At 38.3% G+C, this 25,196-nt stretch overlaps 1 protein-coding gene across 1 annotated transcript in view; it reads right to left on the minus strand.

Annotated features, from left to right (window-relative positions):
- Positions 1-25,196, minus strand: part of UBR2 (ubiquitin protein ligase E3 component n-recognin 2) — a gene marked incomplete at its 5' end in the record, with an annotated part of 41,407 nt that overhangs the window by 11,581 nt on the left and 4,630 nt on the right. The window contains 26 exons of the mRNA XM_010149367.1: positions 246-314; positions 859-960; positions 1,327-1,488; positions 2,902-2,995; positions 3,699-3,898; positions 4,587-4,768; positions 5,524-5,604; positions 5,822-5,931; positions 6,657-6,759; positions 8,784-8,938; positions 9,287-9,335; positions 9,814-9,916; positions 10,181-10,233; positions 11,490-11,614; positions 11,892-11,955; positions 12,319-12,441; positions 13,785-13,850; positions 16,143-16,253; positions 17,053-17,114; positions 18,150-18,333; positions 19,147-19,275; positions 20,336-20,435; positions 20,523-20,686; positions 22,998-23,096; positions 23,171-23,269; positions 23,952-24,040. Of these exons, the coding sequence (XP_010147669.1) occupies positions 246-314; positions 859-960; positions 1,327-1,488; positions 2,902-2,995; positions 3,699-3,898; positions 4,587-4,768; positions 5,524-5,604; positions 5,822-5,931; positions 6,657-6,759; positions 8,784-8,938; positions 9,287-9,335; positions 9,814-9,916; positions 10,181-10,233; positions 11,490-11,614; positions 11,892-11,955; positions 12,319-12,441; positions 13,785-13,850; positions 16,143-16,253; positions 17,053-17,114; positions 18,150-18,333; positions 19,147-19,275; positions 20,336-20,435; positions 20,523-20,686; positions 22,998-23,096; positions 23,171-23,269; positions 23,952-24,040 (2,878 nt within the window). The remainder of the gene's footprint in view (positions 1-245; positions 315-858; positions 961-1,326; positions 1,489-2,901; positions 2,996-3,698; positions 3,899-4,586; positions 4,769-5,523; positions 5,605-5,821; positions 5,932-6,656; positions 6,760-8,783; positions 8,939-9,286; positions 9,336-9,813; positions 9,917-10,180; positions 10,234-11,489; positions 11,615-11,891; positions 11,956-12,318; positions 12,442-13,784; positions 13,851-16,142; positions 16,254-17,052; positions 17,115-18,149; positions 18,334-19,146; positions 19,276-20,335; positions 20,436-20,522; positions 20,687-22,997; positions 23,097-23,170; positions 23,270-23,951; positions 24,041-25,196) is intronic.

The raw sequence follows: 25,196 nt of genomic DNA on the forward strand, positions 1-25,196 counted from the left end.
TTTATATAACACCAGTCTTCTCTGCACATCCTTGTATCACACCCGCCCCTGAAATTCTACTGAATTATTTACTACTTGTGGATTAAACTGTAATACAGTCATAATAATAGGATCAACTTCTCTAAGGCAAAATTCCTATTTTTTGCTTTAATTAGTGAGACCTTATAGGGCAGAAGTCACATTCTATTTTCATGTTATCATTTCATGATGAAGTTTTAATAATTTATTAAGATGTAAATACATACTTTGGTTTGAAATCTGGTTTAAATCCTTCAGGTAATTGCAGCTGATCCATTTTTTCTGAATTACCAGAACTGCCTGTACGAACAAGAAGTAATAAAACACCTATACACAATTGTCACATTATAAAAAGATGCAGGAGCACATCACCAGAAACTGAAATTCCAAGCTACTCTTACCACTTTTCCCACCATCTCTCAACTCCACCGTGGCATAACCATAATACACTTGGTCTATTTCATGAACTGGGGTTGTTACATCTACAGAAAAGGCGGCTCTCTATAACTACCAGAAAAGAGGTTGTAGCGATGTGGGGGTCAGTCTCTACTCTCAAGTGGTAGGGCAAGAGGAAACAGCCTCAAGTTGTGGCAGGAAAGGTTTATACTGAATATTAGGAAACATTTTTCCACTGAAAGGGCTGTCAGGCATTGGAACAGGCTGCCCAGAGAGGTGGTTGAGTCACCACCCCGAAGGGATTTAAGAGACAAGTGGACAAGGTACTTAGGGACATGGTTTAGTGGTGGACTCAGCAGTGTTAGGTTAACAGGTGGACTTGATCTTAAGGGTCTTTTCCAAAGTAAACAATTTTCACATATAAATATACACACTGCTTCAGACTTACTTGCAGAGTCTTCATCTCGAAGTAAATACAGAGCCTTTATTTGCTGGGATATGGTTTTGATCCACTGAGCTAGGTTTGGCTGGCCTGAGAAGTCTAGCCTGTCCAAAAATACATATAAACAGAATACCCACATTAGTTAAGAACAAACTACATGCAGAATTAGTATTTCTTAGGCATTCCACATTCTCCCGTTTCTCAACGGGGTCTTTCTCTGTTGCCTACGCATTCCTCTATCCTCAGTTCTTTTCCTGCAGGTCCTACACTTTACTATCCTTTCATACTCGAAACTCCATCCTATACAATAACCAAGGAAGGTCCCTAAACTGAAATAAGCAGGTAGGCAATCCCTTTGAGATTATCAAAACAGAAGATAACGAACATTTTGAAAGGGGTTTTTGGGGTGTGGCTTGTTCAGGATTTTGAGGTTTTCACATTTATCAAGGACATTTATAAAGCAAACAGACCTGTTAAACAAAACTCTTGGTGGAGGAAGCAGAGGAATAACGGTGTTGCTTAAACATTCACAAAGTGGGCAAAGGAATTCACCATTTTCTACATCATAACTTGTGTGTACTCTTAATCTTTGTTGTCTTCGCTGCTCTTTTGCTTGGACAGCATCAAAATACCTTAAGAAGAGAACAAGATATTAATGACATATTATTGAAATATTACTGTAACACACAAATTAATGAATTCTCATGAAGATACAGTTTTGTCTTTCCCAGAAATGCATATGATACTTATCCAAAGGAAAAAGCTCCACTGCTAAAGTATTACTAAGTTCAGGCTACCCCCAGTTTTGGCAGCCAAAATCCCCCAAAGTACCAAAGGTAACTGGGCTGGTCAAAAAAATCACACTTAAGTCTGAACTTCAGCAATTTTCATTTTGGAAAAATGAAGGGGTAAGGGGGAGAGGTAGACAGAATGTTGAAGGATGAAAAAAATTAGAATTCTTCAGTTTTACATAAAATTTGAGGGGAGGTGCCATGAGCGTTATTCATATGTATATTCCATTACAGGCCAACGAAGGAACACTGGAAAAACGGGTGGCTGATCTCTGAATCCTATATGAAAAGGAACTAAATTCACTGCTTTGCTAAACACAGCCACTACCGCAGCAGCCTCTGGGATGGTTTACAGCATGCCCGACAACAACATAAGTAGTCTGGATACAGGCATCTAAGGAGATTTCCAGGAGTTAATGGCAACCACACAGGGCTGTACACGAGTTTCACAAGATGAAGAACATCTCTTCAGTGCAGTGATAAAGACCACAAATGAACCTGCTCTAGCATCACCACATGGTTATGGCCACAGAATCTCTGGGAGCTCCTAACAATCCTCACACGCCAGGCAGAACGTGCAAAAGGCACTTGTGCCAAGGACCAAAGGAAGGGCCGAACTGAAGTCAGAGGCTTCAACCATCTGCATGCGCCACACGGCACTGGCGCCACATGGCACTAAGCATGTTTATGCCCCTCCGAAAATGAAAGAATAAAAATAACAGAAAAGAGTTTTCTAAAAAACCACCCAAAAACAAAGGATAAAGTAGAGTTTATGTTAAAGATGAGCTTGAATGAGGTCACAGATGTATCTAGTTCAAACTAAACTTGATGGAGGAATTAAGAGTGCAAGGGATACGCTGTCATTTAAACTTCAGTGAAGAGCACAAGGAGCAGCAGGAAATGCGAAGCCAAAAAAAGATCTGAGCTTCGGTGTCCAGATATATGTGTACCACAGGGGATTATGCACAGGGATAAACAAAAGGGAATGAAAGACGCCATGTGTAGCTTTGAATTCTTCTTCACCAAGATGACAATTAGTAAATGAAAATGATTCCGAACATGTTCACAGTACGTATTATAATGACTTCTACTCTTCTTTTTTTTCCTCAACAGAAATCTGCTTTCATCGCCTCATGACACTCACTTTTAAGTTTACCACATGATATTAATTTTGCCATTAGAAGTAACGCCATTAGGCAAATAGATGGCAAGACACGCTATCTGGACAAAAAAAACTTAAACCCGGTGTTTTACCTTTGCCAACAATGAGCGTGCATAATATGGCCACAGCTGCCCGTGTGCGTTCCACATGACAGATCTGGGTGCATGAATAACGGGTCATACTTTTCTGCATTTAAAACAAAACAACACAACACTGAAATCACCACACATCAAAAGACTTAACGGCTGATAAAGTGCTACAAGTACAGTGTCCTTTTGTTCTGAATATATGTGCTGTACTTGAAGTTCAAAGCAAGCCTTTGGAGGCACGAGGTACCACTAAAAGTGCTCATGATCTTCAGAGTGAGAGTGCCAAATGACTCAGTGCAGGCATTGAATATGTCTTTACATATACAGAATCCAAAGGAAACTTTGTAACAATGCCATTGTTCAAAAAGCAGTGTTTCATAAAGTTATTTAAATCCAAGCATTTCATTATCATGACTAAGAGGCATTTCAGATTATATAACCGAGAGGAAGGAAACGTGCATCTTGTGCTTTTACAGCAGTACAGCAACACCTCCTCCCTCTATAATGTTACGGGCATAGTGTAAGAACAAACACTTCTGATTTGAAGCTTCTTTTAATAGTTACAAATAGTTTGTTATAAGTAGCTCTCAGAACATTTAGATAACGGTTTGCAGTGATTTTACATTATTTAGAAAACGCATTTCTACCTAAAACATGGGAGTTTGGCTGCTGATTACCATGAAGTCATTCACAGTTATACAATTCACAAAAGAAGGTGATGTTACTGTCTCAAAAGCATGTGGTTGTTAAAGTGACTCCAACAGCCATTAATATTAAAGACAACTACAAGCACTACTTACCAGGGTCTGAAATAACTTTGCTTCTATTTTTAGACAACACAGTTGATCGCTGAATAAACGCTGCCAAGACCATAGCCCTGCTGTCCACTTTAACTTCCTGTTCCTCCTGACACAATATACACATAACCACCTGTCTGTGTTCAGCTACTCTAGTTTGCTCCGGTCCCAAGGCCGTGAGTTTTGCATCTGAAATTACAGGGCTAGAAAATTCAAACAATACTAGTGAGCAAATGAATTGAAAAACATTAAATTCCCATCGTTATTTAAATGTGATTAATGAGCTTTCTAGTATTATGATAAATGTTCACTGACAAAAAAAGTCTTGGCATTTGTACAACATCTGCATCCCCAGAAAGTTATGCAAGAACCTATTTTCCACAAAAAACTCATACCCTCACAACAGTGGCCTCCCAATAGTATTACCCCCTCCAATTTAACATAAACTTTATCTGCAACCCTCCATCATCCCCATCCCTTCGGTGCCTGACAAATTCTGAAAATACTCTCCCTTTCCCCACAAAATCGTAAGCATGTTTCAATTCATATTTCCAGCTACAAGTAGATTTGTTTGCAAATTCTCAGACATAATGAGCTCTGTCCAATTCAACGTTTAGCAGAACAGTCTCTTCAGTATTATTAATAATTTACTGGAAGATTTCATACAAAACATTATTTGCCAACTGTGAGGATGGGATGAGGAAGGAACCAATATCTATCCCACCATCTTGACAGTAACAGGGAGGAAAACACTCCATCTACTGCTGCTTTTTTGGTCTTAAATCTTTTGACTAGTTTTCTGTCAAGATTGAAAAAAAGGCTTTTTTAAGAAATAACAATAGGATATTTTGATGTAAAAATTTAAAAAAAAAGTAAGTGAGATTGCTCTACCTGTTGTCATGTGCTCCAGCGGTTGAGGTATCCAGCTCCTCCAATGTCTGCTGAAAGAGTTCTTTGTTTTCATTTATGAAGTGCCGCTGCATCTCAGACATCTGGGCCATGATCTTCTCCCTGCGCAGCCTGGCAATCTCAGCTTTTCGCTTCCTTTCAGCTTTGTCTTTATCACGTGAACTCTGAAATTGTATTGTTCACCTCCTCAGTTTAAAAATCTTGTTACAAAGGACAGTTTATTTTAGCTGCTATTATGCACAGTTTGTACTAACCTCTTAAAAATTAAAATCCCATAAAAAGACAGTCTACCAAAAAATCTGTGCCCTTTTTTCTTTGGCTTGTGTTCAATGCCAGTTAAAACTGCAGCTCCATAACAGCAGCTGTCCCTCTTGACCTTTAACTGCAATGTGTTTTTTCCTCCCTTTGAGCATGCATAAGACAAAAGGTAAGTGACAGGTCTCTAGTGCTTCAGGTTACCCGTGTACCTAAACGCACTACAGTGCTCCAAGGTCCTTGTACAGTATCAGTACAGTACATCATCACATCAAACTAAATAAATTGGCAGAGCTTATCTGGAATGGCCTGCATGGTAAAAGAAATGGCATCTATATATTTTTAACAGCTTTCCAAGGAGCCTGAAATTATGGGAAAAGCAGAAACTTAAATGATATGATCAGTATTATAAACTGTTCTAAGTAGTAAACTTGCCAAAGATTTGGAGGCTGCAGTACATAAAAGCAAAGGAAAACTAATCCAAGGACTCTCCCAAAAGGTCTTTCACACAAATGGGCTCTGTAAGCCGAGACAATTAAAATTTCAGAAATCACCAACATTTCCCATTTTTGATTTAGAGCTGCAACTAGAATCATCATCCTTTGCTAGTCACAACCCAGACCTGTTCCAGACAGGTAACTGCTACACTACAGCCTGGTTTTACCTCCTCCATGATATTTCCTTCCGTCTCAGCCACAGGACTTGCAGAAGAGCTTTCTCTTAGTTTCTTAATAGTGTTAAAAGTCTGCAAGAAAAAAACCCAACACTTGATTTGTGAGATGTGAACATAACTCTGCATACATTAATGTTGGTCAGATAATGTGCAGTGGTGGATTCCAGAAATGGAAAGAAGTAGGTACAGCAAATCAACATGGGATATAAGGAAATCATCATAGTATCATTAGGGAAGTTTCAAAACTACCTTTTCCATGATTTTCAGCAGTTATATAAAACAGATTTACCTTCAATATCCATCTGATCATGTCCTTGTGCACTTCCAGATGAGGCGCGTTTTGCAGCGTCTCCAGCATGGCTAGTATGCTCGGGGAATTACTGGGGGCTTCTCCTGGTCCTGAGAAAAAGTTACAATGGCAACTGGTTATACTGCTGACCTGAAACAGACCACTCAACTACCATTAAAAACAACAAAAACCCAACACTTGCATATGTTCATCAGCTGTAGAATTCCTTCAACGAAGAGACACAACAGGTATCTTTATTTCCCCTAACTTTTTGGGTGCTTGTAAAAATGTAGGGGAATGAGTCTTATACGCCTTGCTCATTGCCTGTATTTTCTTTTATACGACAAATGCACTGTATGTGCTCCCTGGATGTTTTCATCTTGGGAGCTGCCATGTAGAACTGCCAATGTTTTATTTCCCACTTATTTTAAACGGAAGAGTCTCAGCAAGTTTCGTGTCTTAGCAAAACCAGAGGCACAAGTCAGAAGGTACAAAGGAGAGTCAAGATTAAAAGACCATTTAAGAATGCAACTACAGTTTTTACAATTGTAGCATCTGCTCATGTCCAGCAACCTTAGTTGAGACTCTGCTTAAAAATATTAACAATCAGATTTACTGGGAATTATACTTGTGGATCTCTCCTCTAGAAAAGGCATTTGCTATCAACGAGAATCTACACACGAGTAAAGCACATTTGTATAGTCAACTTGGTACGTTTTTGATGGATAAACAAATATAGTCTTTCCGTAAATACTCTTTCAGGAGAATAAAAAAGTGAGATACTGGCATCTTCAATTATATTAAATTTGCTATACATTTGAAAAGAAAGCCGTACTTGATATTTTCTGAGTGAAGGTAAATGTTACGACATTCTCCTCGCTAAGATTCTCCAGATGTTGTTTTTCTTCTTGTAAAGCCATTCCAAGCAAATGCAAAACCTAGATAAAAATTATCAATTTTAGTTCTTTCCTTAAATAATTCATATAACCTCTTTGCATAGTTTGGGTAACACATTAAGAGGCAAGGAATTCATACAGTAAAATTATACAGTAAGAACATATTTGAAGTTATTTCTATATACATAACTCCAAAGCTACATTACACAGGACTAACAGTGTGTGTTTACAGATTCTTGAAACTTTGTCTGAAAAAACACGCATTATACCACTTGTATCTGTTTGCTGCCCTGCCTAGTGAGTGAGAAGTCAGTGCTGCTTAGCTTGCTCCCTAGCAACTGCGTATTATTATCACAACTCTGCACAGAAGCAGGATGCACACTTTAAATCCTTTTTACATACAAAATGTAACAGATAAAAAGTTGAAATTAAGCTACATTTGTTCTAACCCTCTAGAAGCGTATTTTAAAATAATGTTAGCTCATGTCAATGTAATCTCCTTGAACTTAAAAATTGAAATTACACTATTTGGCACTAAAATAGACTCTGAATGGCATTTTAAAGCTGAAATACTTAAATCTTGGTGCTGAACTTGGCCATGCTGAATATCAACCACTTTCGCCACCCCATACCAATTGGCAGGATGCTCTGGAAGAAAAGCATTACCGAATGCCTGGAATCAACACTGAAACCCACGTAAGGAAAGGGTAATCACAGGAAAACCTGTAGCAGAACTGGAATGCAAGAGTCTAACTAAAGCAAGTAGAAACGAAGGGGTAAAACCCAATTTGAGTGTTGAATTTATTAAATTTGTTTTGATAAGTAACGGTCAATTTTTGGTCAGCCCATCACATCTATCTAACAAGGTCTCGTGGGTCACTTCTTGCACATGTCTCATAGCAACCTCTGCCTGGCACTTCCAAGGCCAGAGTGGTTAACCTGGGAAAGATGCAGGCCAACTGCATGGCGCCAGTGAAGAGAAAGCACCGTTTCTGAGCAAGTGAGAGGTCCCTAATGAATCGCACATTCTGGAGAACACAGAGGTGCTCAAATGGCTAAGCATGTTTTAGTTCAGTTTCCAAGAAATAAAAATAAAGTCTTAGTCCATTCATTATCCCAAAGCCTAGCATTCTCACATTACTTAAAAATAGCTAGTCTTCAAAATTATTGTTGTGATTTATAATATTGATACATTGTTCCACGTTCAAGTTCTTAGGTGTCATACAGAATTGCTTATGTTAATCTGAACTCCGCTACAGAAGGCAATACGCACTCAGTAAGGCTGAACATCAAAAAAATCAGTAGTTTCAGATCGGGGGTTTTACTTTAAAACGTTAACTGAAAAGCCATCCATGTTTTTGGAAAGTTTGGGTTTAGACACTAAACCAGCACCCCTGACCAATATGAATAGCCCCTTGATGGCAGTTCACCAGTTAGCTCTGCACACCCCTGAAAATGACCATCATGGACAACAAAGCCTAGAGTAACCCTCCAGGCTTCTAAAGATCATTATGAGCAGTGAGGAACAAATACCTCCGTTGACTTCTCCAACACCAATACATCTGCAAGCTAGAAAACTTTTCTGTACTTCTATGATTTTTTCTAAAGTGATTTAGCCTAAACTGAAAATAAGCAAAGGAATGTCAAAAAAAAGTCGATGTACTTTACTTATAGAATCAGAGAATCACAGACTGGTTTAAGTTGGAAGGGACCTTAAAGATCATCTAGTTCCAACCCCCCTGCCACGGGGTTGTTTGGTTTTTTTTTCTTTACTTAATAAGTAACAACTCAGAAACTGGTTCATTACCACAATAAACACCACTTTGACTGCTTCAAGCAGAATTCTTGTCTCTTGTGTGCATCCTGTTGAGTTTTTAAAATAAATTGCAGAGGCAGAGGGGCTTCCCTAACCTTGTGTATCAGAAACCACCATTTGCTTCTCATTCAGAGTATTACGGATATACTAGATCACAAGTAAACAACCCAAATCTATAAACCAATGTTAAAATGCTAAAACACATACTGCTTCTGTTTGCATAAGCATAATTGTAAGTAAGAAAACCTACCCTCTGCAGCATGGACTCTGACCAGGCATAGCCGTTGTGTTCTACTGCCCACTGCAGTATAGTCCCCATAATGCACAGCATGACATCCGACTGCAGAATATTAACCAGGCTTGCAAAAAGTGGGCAGAAAGGAGGAAGAGCTGGTGGTGGAAGTGCTGGAAGGGAAATTTGCGTGTTGGACATTTCAGCTTCTCTAAAATTTGCAAGACCCATATAAAACGTCTGACACAAAGAGCTTAACCCTAGAGTGTATACAGTCGCTTAATAAATGGTGTTACAGGCTGTAACATTCATCTGGCTGACAGAAAAGCCAGAAGAATAAGCTGTTCATAAAGCTGGTTCCATGACAGTTAAGATTCCCATCTATAACCAGGGAGACATAAGGGAAATTACTACATTTTCACCAGTTTCTGTCTAACCCAAGAACAGGATCTAAGTGTCAGGGCAATTCACAGCTGAACAGGTGTTACCCTCTTCTCCCATCTTCCCTCCAACTGAAATACCTGTATCTTCTCTGTTCTGCCTTTTCAGCTTTCTCTGTGCTTCCTCCGCCTGAAACAGACAAATGATGCCAATATTACTCAGAACCCGTACAAATATATAACTAATAAAAAAGCATTCAAAAATTATTACATTATTACTGGTTTTCTCCTTTTCCCCAGCCTTAAACAAGAAAGCTTCCACGTCTTCTCAGAATGTCTTACATTCTACTTGTGAAGTTAGGCCTGCATCCTCAAAATTCATCTTTCCTCTCAAGCCAGCATAAAATTGTAAGGGAAGGCTGAGCTAAAGCAGTAATTTCCATAAAGGTAAGTGAAGCCCCACTGATTTCAGCAGCTTTGCACAGGGTCTGCTGACACAGAAATCACTGCAAAATCTTGGGCAAATTTTGTCAACAACCTCAAATAAGTTAACTGTTAAAAGTTAACTTTTAACCAACCAATATTACTTTTTCACAGAATAAAGCTCTGGAAAAAAGCAAACTAAACCAGATACTAATTAAGACCCAGAAAGCTAAACTACTAGGTACCTTTGATTGCTCTGCCCTTGAAAAGTGATAGAAATACAGATTGAAGTCCTTGGCACATTCTGGTTTTAGTTCATAGAGCCCTCTGCCTGTTAAACCAGGCTTCCTAAAAAGAAAAAAAAAACCCACACACAAGTTTACATTCACTGGTTATTAAAATCTGAGCATAAAACATTAACTAGAACAGCTAAAACCAACAGCTCAACAGGGATTCTAGAAATAAAGCAAGTAACAGTTTTAAGAATGATGCACATGAGTAAAGCCATGGGAAAAACACCATGACCCAGTCCCCTTTCTTCTGTTCTCTCACTTTCACTAATTTAGATATCCCATTTTTAAAGCTGAAATATTAGAATAAAGAGAAACATACTTGAAACATGCCACTTCTTCAATCACGCTTTCCATTCCCGTCTCTCTGTTCTCCTACAATGAATGAAAATCCAAGACAGTTACTATAGTTCTTGTATTAAACTCATACAAATATTACACAACCTTAGATAAGCATGCAAAATGAATGTTGGTACAAAGCCACTTCACTGGCACTCAAGAGAACGCTGAAGCACATAACATGAAATACATTCACAAACACCATCATTACAAAAGGTGTAAGTGCTTAATTTTTACTGTTTTTCCCAGTCTTAATAAACTTGGATGTAGCAGTAATAGCAGAAAACTGTAAGTTAGCTTACTCAGCATATTTTAGGAATATACAGACAATATTCCTGGCTTCTAGGCCTTTAAAATGAATATACAAAAGCTAAAAATACAAGTCACTGGAAAACGGTTAACACACCCACAAAAGGCAGTAGGATAAATCAGCTCAATTATGTAACGCTACTTCATACACAAATTACCTTTTAACATCCCCCTCCTGCAATACATATTCACAGCAGTTAACAGGTCAGAGAAAAAGTATTTAAGACTGATGAGACAGTTCAGAACTCTAGATTAAAACCTAGTTTGTTCTTTCATCCAACCTTAAAGTATTTTTAACAATCATTATGCTATCCTAAAATTTGACTTTTAAATTGTTTAAAGTTTAGAATATTTAGAACAAAAAAAATATTCCAGAATTTATCATTAAAAGTACTACCAATATAGTAAAAGAGGAACTTTTGAACTTTGACTGCCTTCAGAAATCATGTGTAAAAGACTACTTGAAACATTCTTTGAGAAAAAAAATTCAGCTTTGCTATCCTACACAACTCACACCAGAATTCAGATAAATGCTTCTGTCCATGCAAACAAAGCATTTATGTTACACTATACTGTGTCCGATTCCACATCTTTTCAATTCTTGTTAAGCTTCAAAATATACCAGCTTCTATTCCTGGACAGCTCCAGCAACCCACTTCTGTATGTCTATTCAGGGTTTACACGCAGACTGCAGAGACTGCCAGGCAGATGGCCCGGTAAGAAACAGAACTAAAAAGAGAGAAGAGCTGAAACAGTTCTCAGGCTCCTGGCCCTTTGATGTGTTGTTTCTTCTTCTACAGCTCTTCCCTACCTTCTCCATGACAACTACTAATCTGTACTCATGCTAACCGTACTCTCAGCATAATCATGCTACTCCCATTCCACACAGAATGGCGTAAGCTTGTGTAAGCAATTTTCAGCAGTCAGCCTTATAAAGCTGAAGTTGGTTCCCTCACAGCCCTCCACCCCCCCAAGTTACTTACATCTTCAGGTAACGCCTTTACCAATTCACTGTGAGCCATTGGCCTGATGCTCAGCTGATGGATGATCTCTCGTTTGATTTCATCCGTTGCATTTACCTGACCTATTCCAGGACTGAATCTTTCACCTGTAAAAATCAAATTAAACAACTTGCTCTTCTTTTGCAACTTAGAGTGGAAGACTGGGAAACAAGTTTCTTCTGTGAAATCTTGTGTTCACCCACCAGTGTTGAAAAATATCATTACATTAATCTAAGCTAGTTTCAAGGCTTTTCTCCTAGGAAAGGAGTCAGAACCACAGGAAGTTCAAAACAGAACTGAACTTGAGATGACAATCAAGAATGCTCATTAGATACCATTAAAGAGACTAAACTTGGAAATTAATCAAATGTATTTTGAACTTACCAATAATCATTATAATGAGGTATAGCATCTCTTCTATAAGAGTGTTATTTTGTTGAACAACATCCTGAATTAAAATAAACAAACAAAAAACAATTTATACTTTTCAATTAAGGATAAAAGAATTACTCCCCATGCTGAAAATAATTTTTCAGTGCTTCAAAACATTGCTTGTTTTCACCCTTAGCATTCCCAAATTAAGCTGTGCTGAAATGCAATCCCAACCCCCTTAAACTTCAAGAATACAAAAATTATGCATCAGTTTGACAGGTTAAAATATTTATGCATATTTCAAACTGGTCAAGCTAAATTAAAACCAGGATAGGTTTTGCTTTTTTATCAACCAACTGCGTAGTCCCAGTACAACAGCATCTGATACACTTTCAAAACCCAAACTGCAGATTTCCTATTGCAGTAGAACATAAAATACCTTGTTAGTATTTTCTGTGCTAAATCTCTTGCCATAGTCTGGAGTACTAAATATCTGATAAAGTTCAAAGCGACTCAGCATTATCATCAGGAAGTGGTTTGGATCCATCATAGACACACCTGTCTATTAAAGAAAAAAATTATTATAAACAGAGCACAGAATGAGTGTTATTGTATATAACTATACCGACATGGCTACAATGTTCACGGTGTATTATTTACGAGTATTACAAATCATTCCTCTCTATCCTGGGCATGAATCATTACTTACGCTTACTCTCTTAGGATTCCAACACCACAACTGACAGCACATTTGACAAGCAAGATCCTATGCTTCATCAGTAATTTCTGATGCCCTTCTAAAATATTCAGGGTTATTCCTTCTGTCTCAAATACTCTAAATAACATTCAGTGAAAGACTTCTGGTTGGTTGGTTTTGATTCTACAATCCTGTTCCTGACGGCTCAACTTTTACAGGGCATATCGCTCAGTATATAGCCCAGAGATTTTAAAAACAAATGGCAATCTTCAAAAGGCGGCAGAAGACTTCAGTAAGACTTCCTAAACCTTCCGGGAAAGAACACTACTAAGATTTCAGTGCAGCCACAAACATTTACGTCCACTTCTGAAAACTACTGGCCAAACTTTTTTCTGTTTGTTAAACAAGGTTTCTAAATTAGCCACTTACAAATACTTGTCATCAGTTTACTGTTGCTAACGGGACCATCTTTAAAACACAACAATTTCCAACAAAACTGAAGGATATGTACCCAAATGGGCAGCCGATAATGATGATGATAAAAAAAAAAAGAGATGAGGGGCAGATCAAGCCTCAAGGAAATATATCTGAAAACAGGGGTAACTCAGGACATAGGCATTGTATTGGGATTGCAAACTCCAGGTGAAGTCTGAGGGGCTTCCTAAGATTCTGGTGTCTTGGTGAACTACGCACCCCAAGCTGCAAATTTTAGCTTCTGTCCCTCTCAACACAGAAGTCCAGTGTCAGAGCTAAGCGGACAGCCAGATTCGTAAAATCTCTTCTGAAGGGAAAAAAGAAATCACCAACTACAACATGGGGTTCCACTTGCTATCAAGCGTTTTAGATGCCAGCTTTAAAGGGAGGGTGAAGAGGCAACACATGCATTGAGTACAATCCAGAAGACCTGCAGACTCGCACAAGCAGCAGTGTGGCACAACCCATCAGCTAACACATGACATTACTGAAGATAAGCGTCATACAGGAAAATCTGCACTTTTCACAGCATACTGACAAAGCAACAATTACAACGACAGTACTTCCTTCACAAGTTATTCCATAAAGACACAGATGCAATAAAAACCAGAAGTTCTTCCACAAAAATGTACATTGTTCCTTGTCATTAAACGGTTCTGACGGAGCTAAAAACCACATGTGCACACATAACCTGAAAATGTCCGATAAAAATGCAAACTGGTACATGTGGTTACCTGAAGCATTACTATGTCCTTGTCAAACATCTCCCTCCTGCACTTGACATTATGATAGTAATAAATCTGGAACAAACAAACCACAACAATTAACAAACATCATATTTTACCTGAACTTACTTTTATTCTAGAAAAATAAACTTTGTTATACAATATTAATAAACAAAAACTGAATCTGAGACCTAAAAATACTGCACAAACATATTTGTATGCAAAAAGCATTTTTATATAGCACAAAACAAGCATAGTTGCTGGCTGGGTTATACTGATCTAACATCTAGATTGCATACACTTAGAAGGAAAAAAAATCCTGTGGCCCTCTTTGGGCTACGTTTAACATATCTACTTGTTTAGCAATTATCTGTTTGAAACTCACAGGAGAGAAATCCCTTGCAGTTGGAGAAGTTCTTTCTGTGCTCCATGAATTGGTCTTTAATTACCTGGAATATGATCTTTTGGGAACTGCCAGTTTCAGCAAAAAAGGTAATATTGTGATAGAACCTTACTTAACCCAAACCATCCTGGGAGCGAACGCAACAGTACCACACCAAGCAGTGTCAACACCACAATCGCTGTATGGCACCAAATGTGGAAAACGTGGATTCTACCACAGTGAGGGACAAATAAAGAGAACTGTCAGGTTTCTACCTGGGACTGCGAACACTCTTCAGCATGATAAACTTTCCTCTAGAGACATACCATATCTCCCCAGAATTACATGGAAGAGAGGGAGGCATGGCTGCCCTCTCCTCCCCATACTAATAATCCACACATAGATGCCCATTCCTACCTTCTGGGAAAACATCCAAAAGGAGATATGCTGAACATGAGCTCTTCATGGCCAAAGGAAACAGAAAGGACCTCCAGATTGTGGGAGCCATGTTACCTAAACTAAACCAGGCTCTTAACTTTAAGATGCTGACAGCCAGGGAAAATTAACACAGACTTACTTCTCACAGCTATACTGAAATATCAGATTTGATATATCTACAGTACCTCTGCTATGGGGACAGGCTGAGGGAGTTGGGCTTGTTCAGCCGGGAGAAGAGAAGGCTCCGGGGAGACCTTACAGCCCCTTCCAGTACCTGAAGGGGCTACAAGGAAGCTGGGGGGGACTTTTTACAGGGGCCTGTAGTGACAGGACAAGGGGTAACGGGTTTAAATGGAAAGCAGGGAGATTTGGATCAGATATCGGGAAGAAGTTCTTCCCGGAGAGGGTGGTGAGGCACTGGCACAGGTTGCCCACAGAAGCTGTGGATGCCCCATCCCTGGGAGTGTTCAAGGCCAGGCTGGATGAGGCTCTGAGCAACCTGGTCTAGTGGAAGGTGTCCCTGCCCATGGCAGGGGGGTTGGAACTGTAAGGTCCCTTGCCACCCAAACCACTCTGTGATTCTATGATACAGTAATATGTGCGCTGCCATAATTGTACATAACTAGAGCCCCTTTTGCTTTAATAATGTCAATTAAGGACATAAACTAAAGGATCTCTGTAAAGTAAAGGGCAAGAAGCATCAGAATATAAAATGTTTGAGCCACTTAATTCAACTTCCTAGTACACATTCACTGTAATTATCTAGTGAAAACAGGGGCTTGTAGGAGGGAAAGAAGGCTTTTTTGCAAATAAATCAAGTCAACCTCAGAACTAAATCTTGTTTCTGTTGGGATCTAGGTCTTGATGAAAAAATCCGATTAGACAATCACCTTGGTGGGTGGTACTGACACTACAGTACCCATTTGAGAGTTGTCATGCCTGCGACACCCAAAACCTAATTCATACAAACACAGACAATGGAAGTTTAGAGATCGATGGAGCTAGTCTTCAAAGTGTAACAGAAGTAAGGAATAAAAGCCAAGAAATACTCAGTTCTATGCTGGTTCTAATGCTTCTACGTGGCCTTCGGATTTCAACTACTTTATAAACTTGCATAGTAATAGTATCTTAATGGTGCATAGTTCTACATTTGAGAGACTATTATGTGAAGGCAATGAAAGCATTGCCAAAGATGCACATATCTAATTCCACACTTCAGGCTGCTGTTAGACAGCACACAGTAAAACGACTAGGAGTCGTCAGCTGCATCACACTAGCTTCTTTAAGCACAGAGCACCAAGTTCACTGAGCACCCTAGCAGTCCTGGAACAAAAAAGCAACTTGTTCCTGAGAAATCAAAGCCCAGTCTAAAAGCACAAATATTCAAGTGATGCGAGTGCTGATGTAAACGCCTACCTCACACTGCCCTCCATAAGATCTTTATAAGTGAAATTTGACATCAATACAGAAAGGGGAGGTTTTAAATCTGAAATTATCTTGGGGGGAGTTATCAAAAAGCAGCAGTTTTACAGCTACTGTGTACTTACCTGATTAACAAGAGAGAACCCATTTCTCCTCCACATCCCTGCGTGCACCTGGGCACACAGGACTAGGCATCGTAGAGGATGTTCTATTAGCATAGGTGGGCTGAGTTCACTCTGCCATAAGAAAACACAACATTTTCATATACACAGAGTAAAAAGACGATGGGACTGAAATGAAGGAGGATGATATTTGTAATCATTAAAATACAGAGAAGCAAATCCAACACACCTTACAAAGGTTTGATGAGCCTACTGGCAATCTATCTAAGTGCTGTTAACCAACCTTACATTCTGTCTTTGCTCCACAAAAGCACTCCACAATGGCTGTAGTTTACTCTTAAGGACAGTGGGGTTTGTATTTTAAAGCATCAACACTATAAATTTAATAACACTGTCATTTGCATTCTTTCATTCAAAGGTGAAGTACTACTACTACTTTCAAAATACAGATTTCTTCTCCCACTTACATTTTCTCCTCTTCTAATTTATCTTGTTCTTTGTAACCTGGTTGGTTTGTAAAAGAGGGGGCATAGCAATAAGAACATGCAGGAAGCAAGAAACAGCTGGAGAAGAAAATTAAAGTCTAGGCCAACGAGAAGGAATCAGATCCTGCCAGGAGTTCCTAAAACCAGTTTTTACTACAAAAAAAGTAATGCATGAAAAACAAAATAGAAGCCTTAAGCCTGAGTCTGACGTTATTTAAAAGAGAAATACTGATGGTTGAATAGATAAAATGACCTCTTAAAAGATTAATATCTAGATATTCATGACAGGAGCATAATCATAGTCTCTCTGAACAGAATTCATAGCAAAAAGGTCCTTTGTTTTGTTTAATAGTATCCTACACTTATATGACCAATTTCACATTCAGCATTAATTATACCTAATGAATATGCTAAATTTAATTACATACCAGTGGTAGGAGCTCTGGAAACTTATATGCCACTTCAGTTTTACTCAGCAAAACGTGCAAGCCTACATAAAGACATGAAACAAATACATACATAATATTACACACAACATTTGATACAATTCAAATAGGACAAAAAAGCTCATCTAATTTACTATCAGACCATTTTCTGGACACAGCTACAAGTAAGTCTCCAGATTTACCAGCCAGGAGCTACACAGCTATTTACTGAAGAGACATATTACAAAGCATTTTAGGAGAATTACAAGTTTTCCCATAAAACTTGCAGTACAAGTGAGATTTTTGCCTTTGATTTTGTCATGTCCCCTCAGCGACTGCCAAGAGTCCTTGGTCTATCAGGACAAATTAGTAATAACAGATCTCTCATCCTTTCTATCAGTCCTTAGAGGTTAATAAAAGGCCTCAGGAACTATAAGTCTCCTACAAAACACCTAAGGGTTTTCTGGTTTGGTTTGTTATAAAGCTAAAAGGGTGTTGCTTAAAGATTATAATATTCTAAGTTATTTGATGCTGAGCTTCATAGTATTTTACCTAAGGATGAACTTTTTCACTTTATTATCTGTGAAGTTATTTTATCATACGACTTTCTGATTCTGTAAATGACAATTCATCAGCCTTTTTTCAACAAAATTGTTGAACAAGATAGGCACAAAATAAAGAGAAAGACATAGCTTCAATTTCTGGTGACACATCTGTGATAAATCTGTTCTCTAACAGAATGTTAATTAGTCTGTTCAATCTGACAGCTAAAAACATGTATCAAAACAGTCAATTACAGTCCATACTTTTTTTGCATTTCTTTTGCATCACTCAAGTGGCAAAAGCAGCATTAACTGCTTACAACACATCCCACTGACAAATCCAGAGGCATAAGACGATCTCCCTCAGGCCTGAAATAAAACCTACAATGCTCGGAAACATTTTGCCTGGAAGCTAATGAAACAGCTAGAAAATGGCCAAAATGCATCCTATTCAGGCTTTAAACAAATATTCTGTGGTTCCTCATGTACACACAAATACAAAAGTCATATTTATACATCATTTTTCATTTCCTGAAATATTTTAAAAATCATTCATACCTGCAAGTAAACGAGAAACTGGGAGATGAATGCTGACTTTTTCCTGAGAAACACAATACCGGATTGTCTCAACTGAATGTCCACACATATTGAGAACAATAGGCTGTTCTCCATCGGTAAAACCACTATGACACTGCATCAACACAGTCAGGCATTTCTTGTAAGCTTCAATTAACACTTTTTCCTAAAAGAAAGATCACAGTTTACAGAGATTAGAAAAAAAAAAAACCCCCCAAAAACCCCAGCTCTGCAAAAAAATACAGCCAATGTAAAAAAAAAAAAAAAAAAAGTAAAAACCACAAACCCGTCAGATTTTAAACAGTCCTGCAAAATTAAGATAAAGAATCTAGGAAAAAGACCTGAATTAAGGGGAACACAGATTGTGAAACTCATACCATTCTGTCAGATTAGAACAACTCCCATTAGGATTTTTGGGTATTTTTGGTTTGTTGGTTTTTGGTTTGGTTGGTTAGTTTTGTGGGGTTTTTTTGTAACTGATATTATGGGAACTTTCTGAACAATGATCATGCTAGGCTATAAAACCTGCACACTAACTAACAGTGACAGATGAAAGCCATCTTGAATGTTCAAATGCTCTAGGATTATTTGTTCCACACCCATGTTTCACGATGGTTCTGTATTCCTAGAACCTGAAACACTTATGGAGTAGAAACCTGCTTAATAAGCACGCTGCATTTGGTAGGTCCAGGGTCTACTTCTCTACTCGGTCTTCTCCGAAAACTGTAACCTGGTGCTGTGATGATCACAGCTTTCAGATGTGTGACAGAGCACTCTGCAATGTCATTAAAAGGCTTAACCACATTCTTATGAATTGGTCAGTTCAAGCCATAAGAAACTATGTTCAAACAAGAGATTTGCACTTGCAAATCTTGGCTTATGGTGCAGTTGTGTTTAGCTCAATTGTTACACATATTAATGTTTGGAGGTTTTCACCCTTCACATACTCACGTGGAAAAGCAATTCAGAAGGTACTTACATCTAATGCACACCAGTCCTGCATCATTGAAATAACAAGTGTTAATTTCATCTGCAATGTAAATGCTGCTTCCCATTCTGGTTCCATTTCGATGTGTTGTCCTACTTGACGAGTTATTGGATCCATACCCTAGAATAAAAAGAATAATGCATTTCAACTATAACTAACTAGAGATATATCTCACTGAAATATATGGACAACATTAGCACAAGTGTGAGACAGGGGCTACCTGTCCAACAATAAATATACTGTTGCTACAGCAAGAAATAAGCTTGGGACCATCTGAAAAGGAATTATACACATCTAAAAAATAACATGAAAATGAAACAGGAATTGGAGGAGAATAATACTGAGACAAGAAAAGGTTTTGGATATGAGCTCTATTTATCATTAATACCTTTAGAGATTTCAGCATTATGAGCAGTACAACAATGTTTGCACATATCTTACATACACATTTTGGTTTTTGAATGTATTTTTAGGGATGTGCAATCAAATGCAGTTCAGTACTAACTAAAGACTGGGTACTACAGTACCTAATCAGCCCTTGGCATAAGAAAAACCAAACAGCATGATCTGAGAATTACAATATATTCAAGAGACTATTAGACTAACGAAAGCTAAGTACTGAGAAAGGTATGCTATTGAAGCAGTGAAAAATGTGAGCGATTCTGACTTATACCTTACTGATCATACAGTCAATCTGCCCTTGTAAAAGCTGCACTGCTTTTAAAATACTTCTCTAAAGGTAACGCAGCACATGCAAAGGCTGGGGAAAAAAAACCCACAGTCAAGAGGTCTATCTGTATGTCAGGAAGCACATATTCCTCAACACAAGGAGCAACCCTGCTGGCACTTCGGCAGTAACTGGACCTCTCACTAGGATGGAAAGTTGGTTATGATGGATCAAATCTCACCCTCACAGTTAATTATCTTGTCTGTCCATACAGCTGCAAAATATGACCAAAATGACATCTTTCTTTATGCACCACCTCTTTACTGCCCTCTACAACCAACTGAATAAAAAAAGTTAGGTGACAATATGCTTCAGGAAAACATGACTACTCCAAAAACAACCCTGCACTGAAGTTATAAAATGAAGAGTACATTACATTTCTTCCATTTTTATATCATGATAGCTAACTTCCTGCTTTAATTCTGCCAAATTTTGTAATTCAGATTTACATACCTGCATACATTTGAGTAAGTCTAAGAAGGCATCAAAACCCTCGAGGAACTTGTGCCTCAAGTCATCTGTCCACTCTGTTGGCTTACTTATCAACACATACCTGGATACATTAGAAAGATACAAGTGTTCATTTTTTTCTTTGTTTCCTCCTCAAGTGACAAAATCATCACATAGTTAACATACTTACTTGAGATCCAAAATAAGACTCTGAACACGTCTGAATTTGAAAGCCTGCAGAGCAGTGTACCGTTCAAACTGAAACCTGCCTTGGATGTCACGGTGCCTTAAGTGGTCCATAAAAGTTTTGATGATGGTGGTCATGAGATTTTCTTCTGTTATTAGCATTCGAGCCTATGCCAAAGTACATTGAAATTTGCTGTAATTAACAGATGCAGCTAACAAGCTTAACACTGCACCATGAAGTTTATAAAATACATAATTTTTTATTCAAAACAGTTATATAAATAGTGAAAACAGAAGAACATACTGAAAGCCAATCTTCCAAACATTCACAGAAGAAAAAAGTAATCTAGCCAGAAAACATCATAATCCAGATCTCCCTCTTCAGATCCCTTCTGTACAGGAGTTTGACTATGGTTAGTCTCCTGCTAACCTATATAATTATTACAGAAGACATAGGTTATTATGTGTCTTATAATTAAGACGTGCCTCCCTTTAAGTATGTGTTGTCTTCTCTCATATAATTTAAGTAAGAGCCCTTTAGGGGATTAACAGCTCTTCTACCTTCTGTTTACAAACTGTCAAGCACTGGGGTGAACAGCCCATCTTCTGAACTACTAAGGAACTGTACGGTGCAACTTCCACGTGGAAATGGCATGAAATGACTCATGATTCCCCTCAAGGGCTACTACATACATCCATGTGTTGTATGAAACAAATCAACAGTCACCAAAGTCTGACAGAGAGAGTTTTCCAAGCCCAATCACATGACAGAGTAGGAGCACTAAGATGTTACAACCATCTCCTACTTGTGAGCTCTTCCAGAACTCTCCCATTCTCTTGGCACTCCAAGGTAAATGGGATGAGTCTTGCAGTTCTCAGGTACCATGAGAATTTTATGATGTGGCTGGTAGATTCAAGAAGATTGGACATTCTGATCTATCTGAATAACAGTGTAATTTTTTACTAGAGCTTCTAGGTTCTACAGTTGCTAATGGTACTCCAAACTACAGTTTCTAAAATGCTACTGCAGAGGGAAAAAATAAACCTAATCATTAATGTTTTCCCCAAAAGAATCACCATTAGCACAACCACCCATCCTCCCTCATACCAAAGGCCCTCAGTAATTTAAGAGTTTGAGCTCTCAAGTAGCTAAGATCAGTTTAAAAATGTTACTGGGGGGCAGTGGGGTGGTTTTACATTCTTCAGCTTATTCATTCTGTTATGAATGAATGCAAGTGGTTCTAAACATATAAAAAAATTCTTATTTGATATGGTAGGAGCTTACTGTAATTACTGTCATGTCACATCTATGCTTCTACAGGACAGTTATTTTTACTTTTTTTTGCAGGCTTTTGAAACAGAAAACATGTAAAAAGGACACTGCAATGATTCTCCTCATTCTCTCAGCTATTAATACACATATTATTAATACACATATATTCCATCACCCCACCTGCCAAGAGAAAAAATAATACCATAACCATTGGAGTAATACTGGTTGGTTAAGTCTAACTGTTAAGTCTGAATGCTGGCAACATTGCTACTGACAGCATCAAAATTAAGAGGTCACACAATATTGCCCTGAACTATGGAAACAAAAACCTAAGGTCCTGTTGAATTCCCATGAACAACATCCACCCCTAGGAAACTGAAAAACAACTTAGCTCAGTATCATAACTACCATGGTACTATTGAATTTTAGAGCTCAATTAGGTTGATTAAATTTGGAAGAATTCAGAAGAATTCGTTTTTTAAACAATTCTGCCTATGAAAATCAGACTTTTACCTCAGTACAGCCCCAAAGGTTAATTTGTCTAGCTCGTAACACAAGCACAGAGAGACTTATTTGGAGACTGGAGCGAAACAAGACGTTTCCCAAACAAGCATAAACGGGTTAACATCCAGCAGTTAGCGAGCTGGAAGAAGTAACAGTGCCTCAAGCACTATAACAAAAATTAAGTTAAAACCTGAAAGAAGGCATCATCCAGGTCAAGAAGTACCAAAGGAAGTAGGGAATACCATGAGACAACTGTTGCTTGTACTTGCATTGAGTGGAAAATTAACATGAGGCGGATGGTTTTCAAAACCGCACCAGTGTGTTATGCTCTGAGACTGGGATACGCAAACCAGAGCGTACAGTTCTGTGAACAGAAACTGAGCCTTAGTATGACGAGGAATTTAAACGTTACATGCGTGTCTCTAAATAAACATTTGAGTACTGTTCTAAAAAAAGTGAAAGACACATGGAAAAAGAAAACCCAAAAATACCCAGCCCAATCTGGGAAGCCAGACTCAAACTTCGCAAGGCTGAACACCAACTTCTAAACCCGCAGCAACGTGTGTAAACAGTCTGGCTGCTGTGCAGCAGCAGCGCCCTACATTTCCACAGCAACACTAAAGAAATCCGCAGTCTTGATTCAAGCACCTTGAGTGGCTTTTAACAAATAAAGATTTTCTTGTTTGGTCTTTCAGTACTTACAAGAGAAGGCACTGTGAATATCTGTATCGAGAGGTCAGCAATTGAGAACTCTCTGTCGTGGTCATCTTTCATAAAATCACTCTGCAATCGCTCATAGTTCTATTAAGAAGGAGGCAAAAAAAGGCAAGGAGTGCCAACTATCAGTTTTTAAAAGAAAGACAGGCACTACTCACCAGAGTAGGTACAGTGAAGAGTTGGACAGACAGAGCAGCCACCGATACTGCCCGTTCGTGATCATCCTCCATATAATCTCTCTGCAACTGCCGGTAATTCTAAACAACAAGGGGAAATTCACCTCTAATCCACACTGACCTGATTTTTTTTTTATTTATTAGTCTGCTCTGGGAAACTTCAATGCCATGACAGAGGGAAGAGTAGCTCTTAGGGATTATTATTATGTAGATATTTTGTACAAAGAACATGACAACTTAATCTGCTCACACGTGAGATCTACTCACTCATTTTCACAGTGAAGGCTAACATTTTATTTTCTATTTAAGAAGGTTATTTGCCTTCAGCTGAGTGAGCAGAATTCTGCTGTGCTGATTTAAAGCATTTCAAATACTAGTTACTGCAGAAATACTAATCAGCATAACTGAATTCCAGCACTATTTCTGCAGGGTGCTGTAACAGCTTACACCTCAACAATGAGAAGCAATTAGCTCTTAAGTAGTTGATAGCCTGCACAGTTGACGGTGAAGACAAAACCATCACCTGAACTGCTTTAGTTCTGGGGAGCCTGGAAAGCCCATTTTCTTCCCAGGAGATGTGATGCCACTACAACTAATATTTTGAAGACAGAAATAAGGTAATCAGCATTTCATTTCAATTTTTCACTTCCAAATAAAGAAAAAAAATCTAGGTAACAGTTTATCTGAAGCACTGTATGCTAACTAAACTCTGTTCGCTCGACAGTTTAAGCATGTGATGGCTCTTAGTAAGAAAGGGACTTACCCTTGCAAAGCAGATCGCAAAAAGTTTCTTGTATTTCAAATCCATAAGTAGACTGCTCATGAATAACTGGTGATACACATTTCTAGCTCCTGTCAAGAAAATGAATGAAATACTGCATGTTACTATTTTCTATCATGCTATTATGGAAACACTTAGAAAAGTAAACTTTTACAGAATGAGGTAAGTGAGCATTTCAGAGCAGAAGCTGCTTTGATGAAGTCTGCCAGGTGGTAGCAAAGGACAAAGAAGAATACATAAACCAAAATGCTTCAAATGGCATTATTTATTATGACTGTATAAGATAACACTGAGCTGTGGAATGGGAACATAAACTTTCAGATATAAGGCAAGTCAGGCAAACAAGAACCAAACTCTACTCCTCCTCAGTATAAACAGGGCCAGGGTAGGGAGGGGGACCAAAAACCAAAAAAAGCAACATGCCATTATTCTGGGAACTACAATAAATTGTTAGTTGTAAACAACTCTGCAAAATAATCAGCTTAGCTATCTCTGAATTTCTAGTCTGTCTGAGCAGCATCCCAGAAAACATTATCACTACAAATGAGAATCGACTGTACGTAGCTTGGACATACATGCACATATGTACCATTTCTTTCTGTAGGTCACTTAAGTCAAAAGTCATTACATGATATTGAAATAGAAAAGTTACTCCTTGTTTACGTGAAAGACCTTATCCTAACAAAGACCGCCTTAAAAATGTTGTAACCGGCCACCAAGGCATTATCTTTCAGATAAGGAAAGTTGCAGTCAAACCACCATCCCCCACCCTTCCCAAAAAAAAAAAAAAAAAAGCCCTGAATGTCAGGAATTTATTTGCACAGAAGTATTAGATTAAAAAAAAAAATCTACAAGAATATTTTTTTCCATACTACCTCCACTTTACACTTTATTTCTTTTATTGCTCCAAGAAGTTCCCAAGACAGACCACAAAGAAATATTACAGCTCTCTAGGCTATTTGTACCTCAGAACTTAAGAACAACAAAAGATACTGGGGGGCAAGGAGACGGTAGCAAATCTTCCAAGTACTATATTCCTGTTTAAATAAGGAAAGGACAGATATATTGCATCATCCTCTGCCTTCTCTTTGTGTTTCTCTTTCTTACAGTGGCCTTACTTGCCCTTTCAGGGTATCAAGTCAGACACAGAATCCACAAAGGAAAAGAAATGAGCTACCTCTACTTCCTCAAAGTTACAACTTTCTAGGCAACCACACACTATATATA

This window comes from Eurypyga helias, unplaced genomic scaffold (genome assembly GCF_000690775.1).
Source record: "Eurypyga helias isolate BGI_N326 unplaced genomic scaffold, ASM69077v1 scaffold18113, whole genome shotgun sequence".
In the NCBI taxonomy this organism is placed as follows: domain Eukaryota; kingdom Metazoa; phylum Chordata; class Aves; order Eurypygiformes; family Eurypygidae; genus Eurypyga; species Eurypyga helias.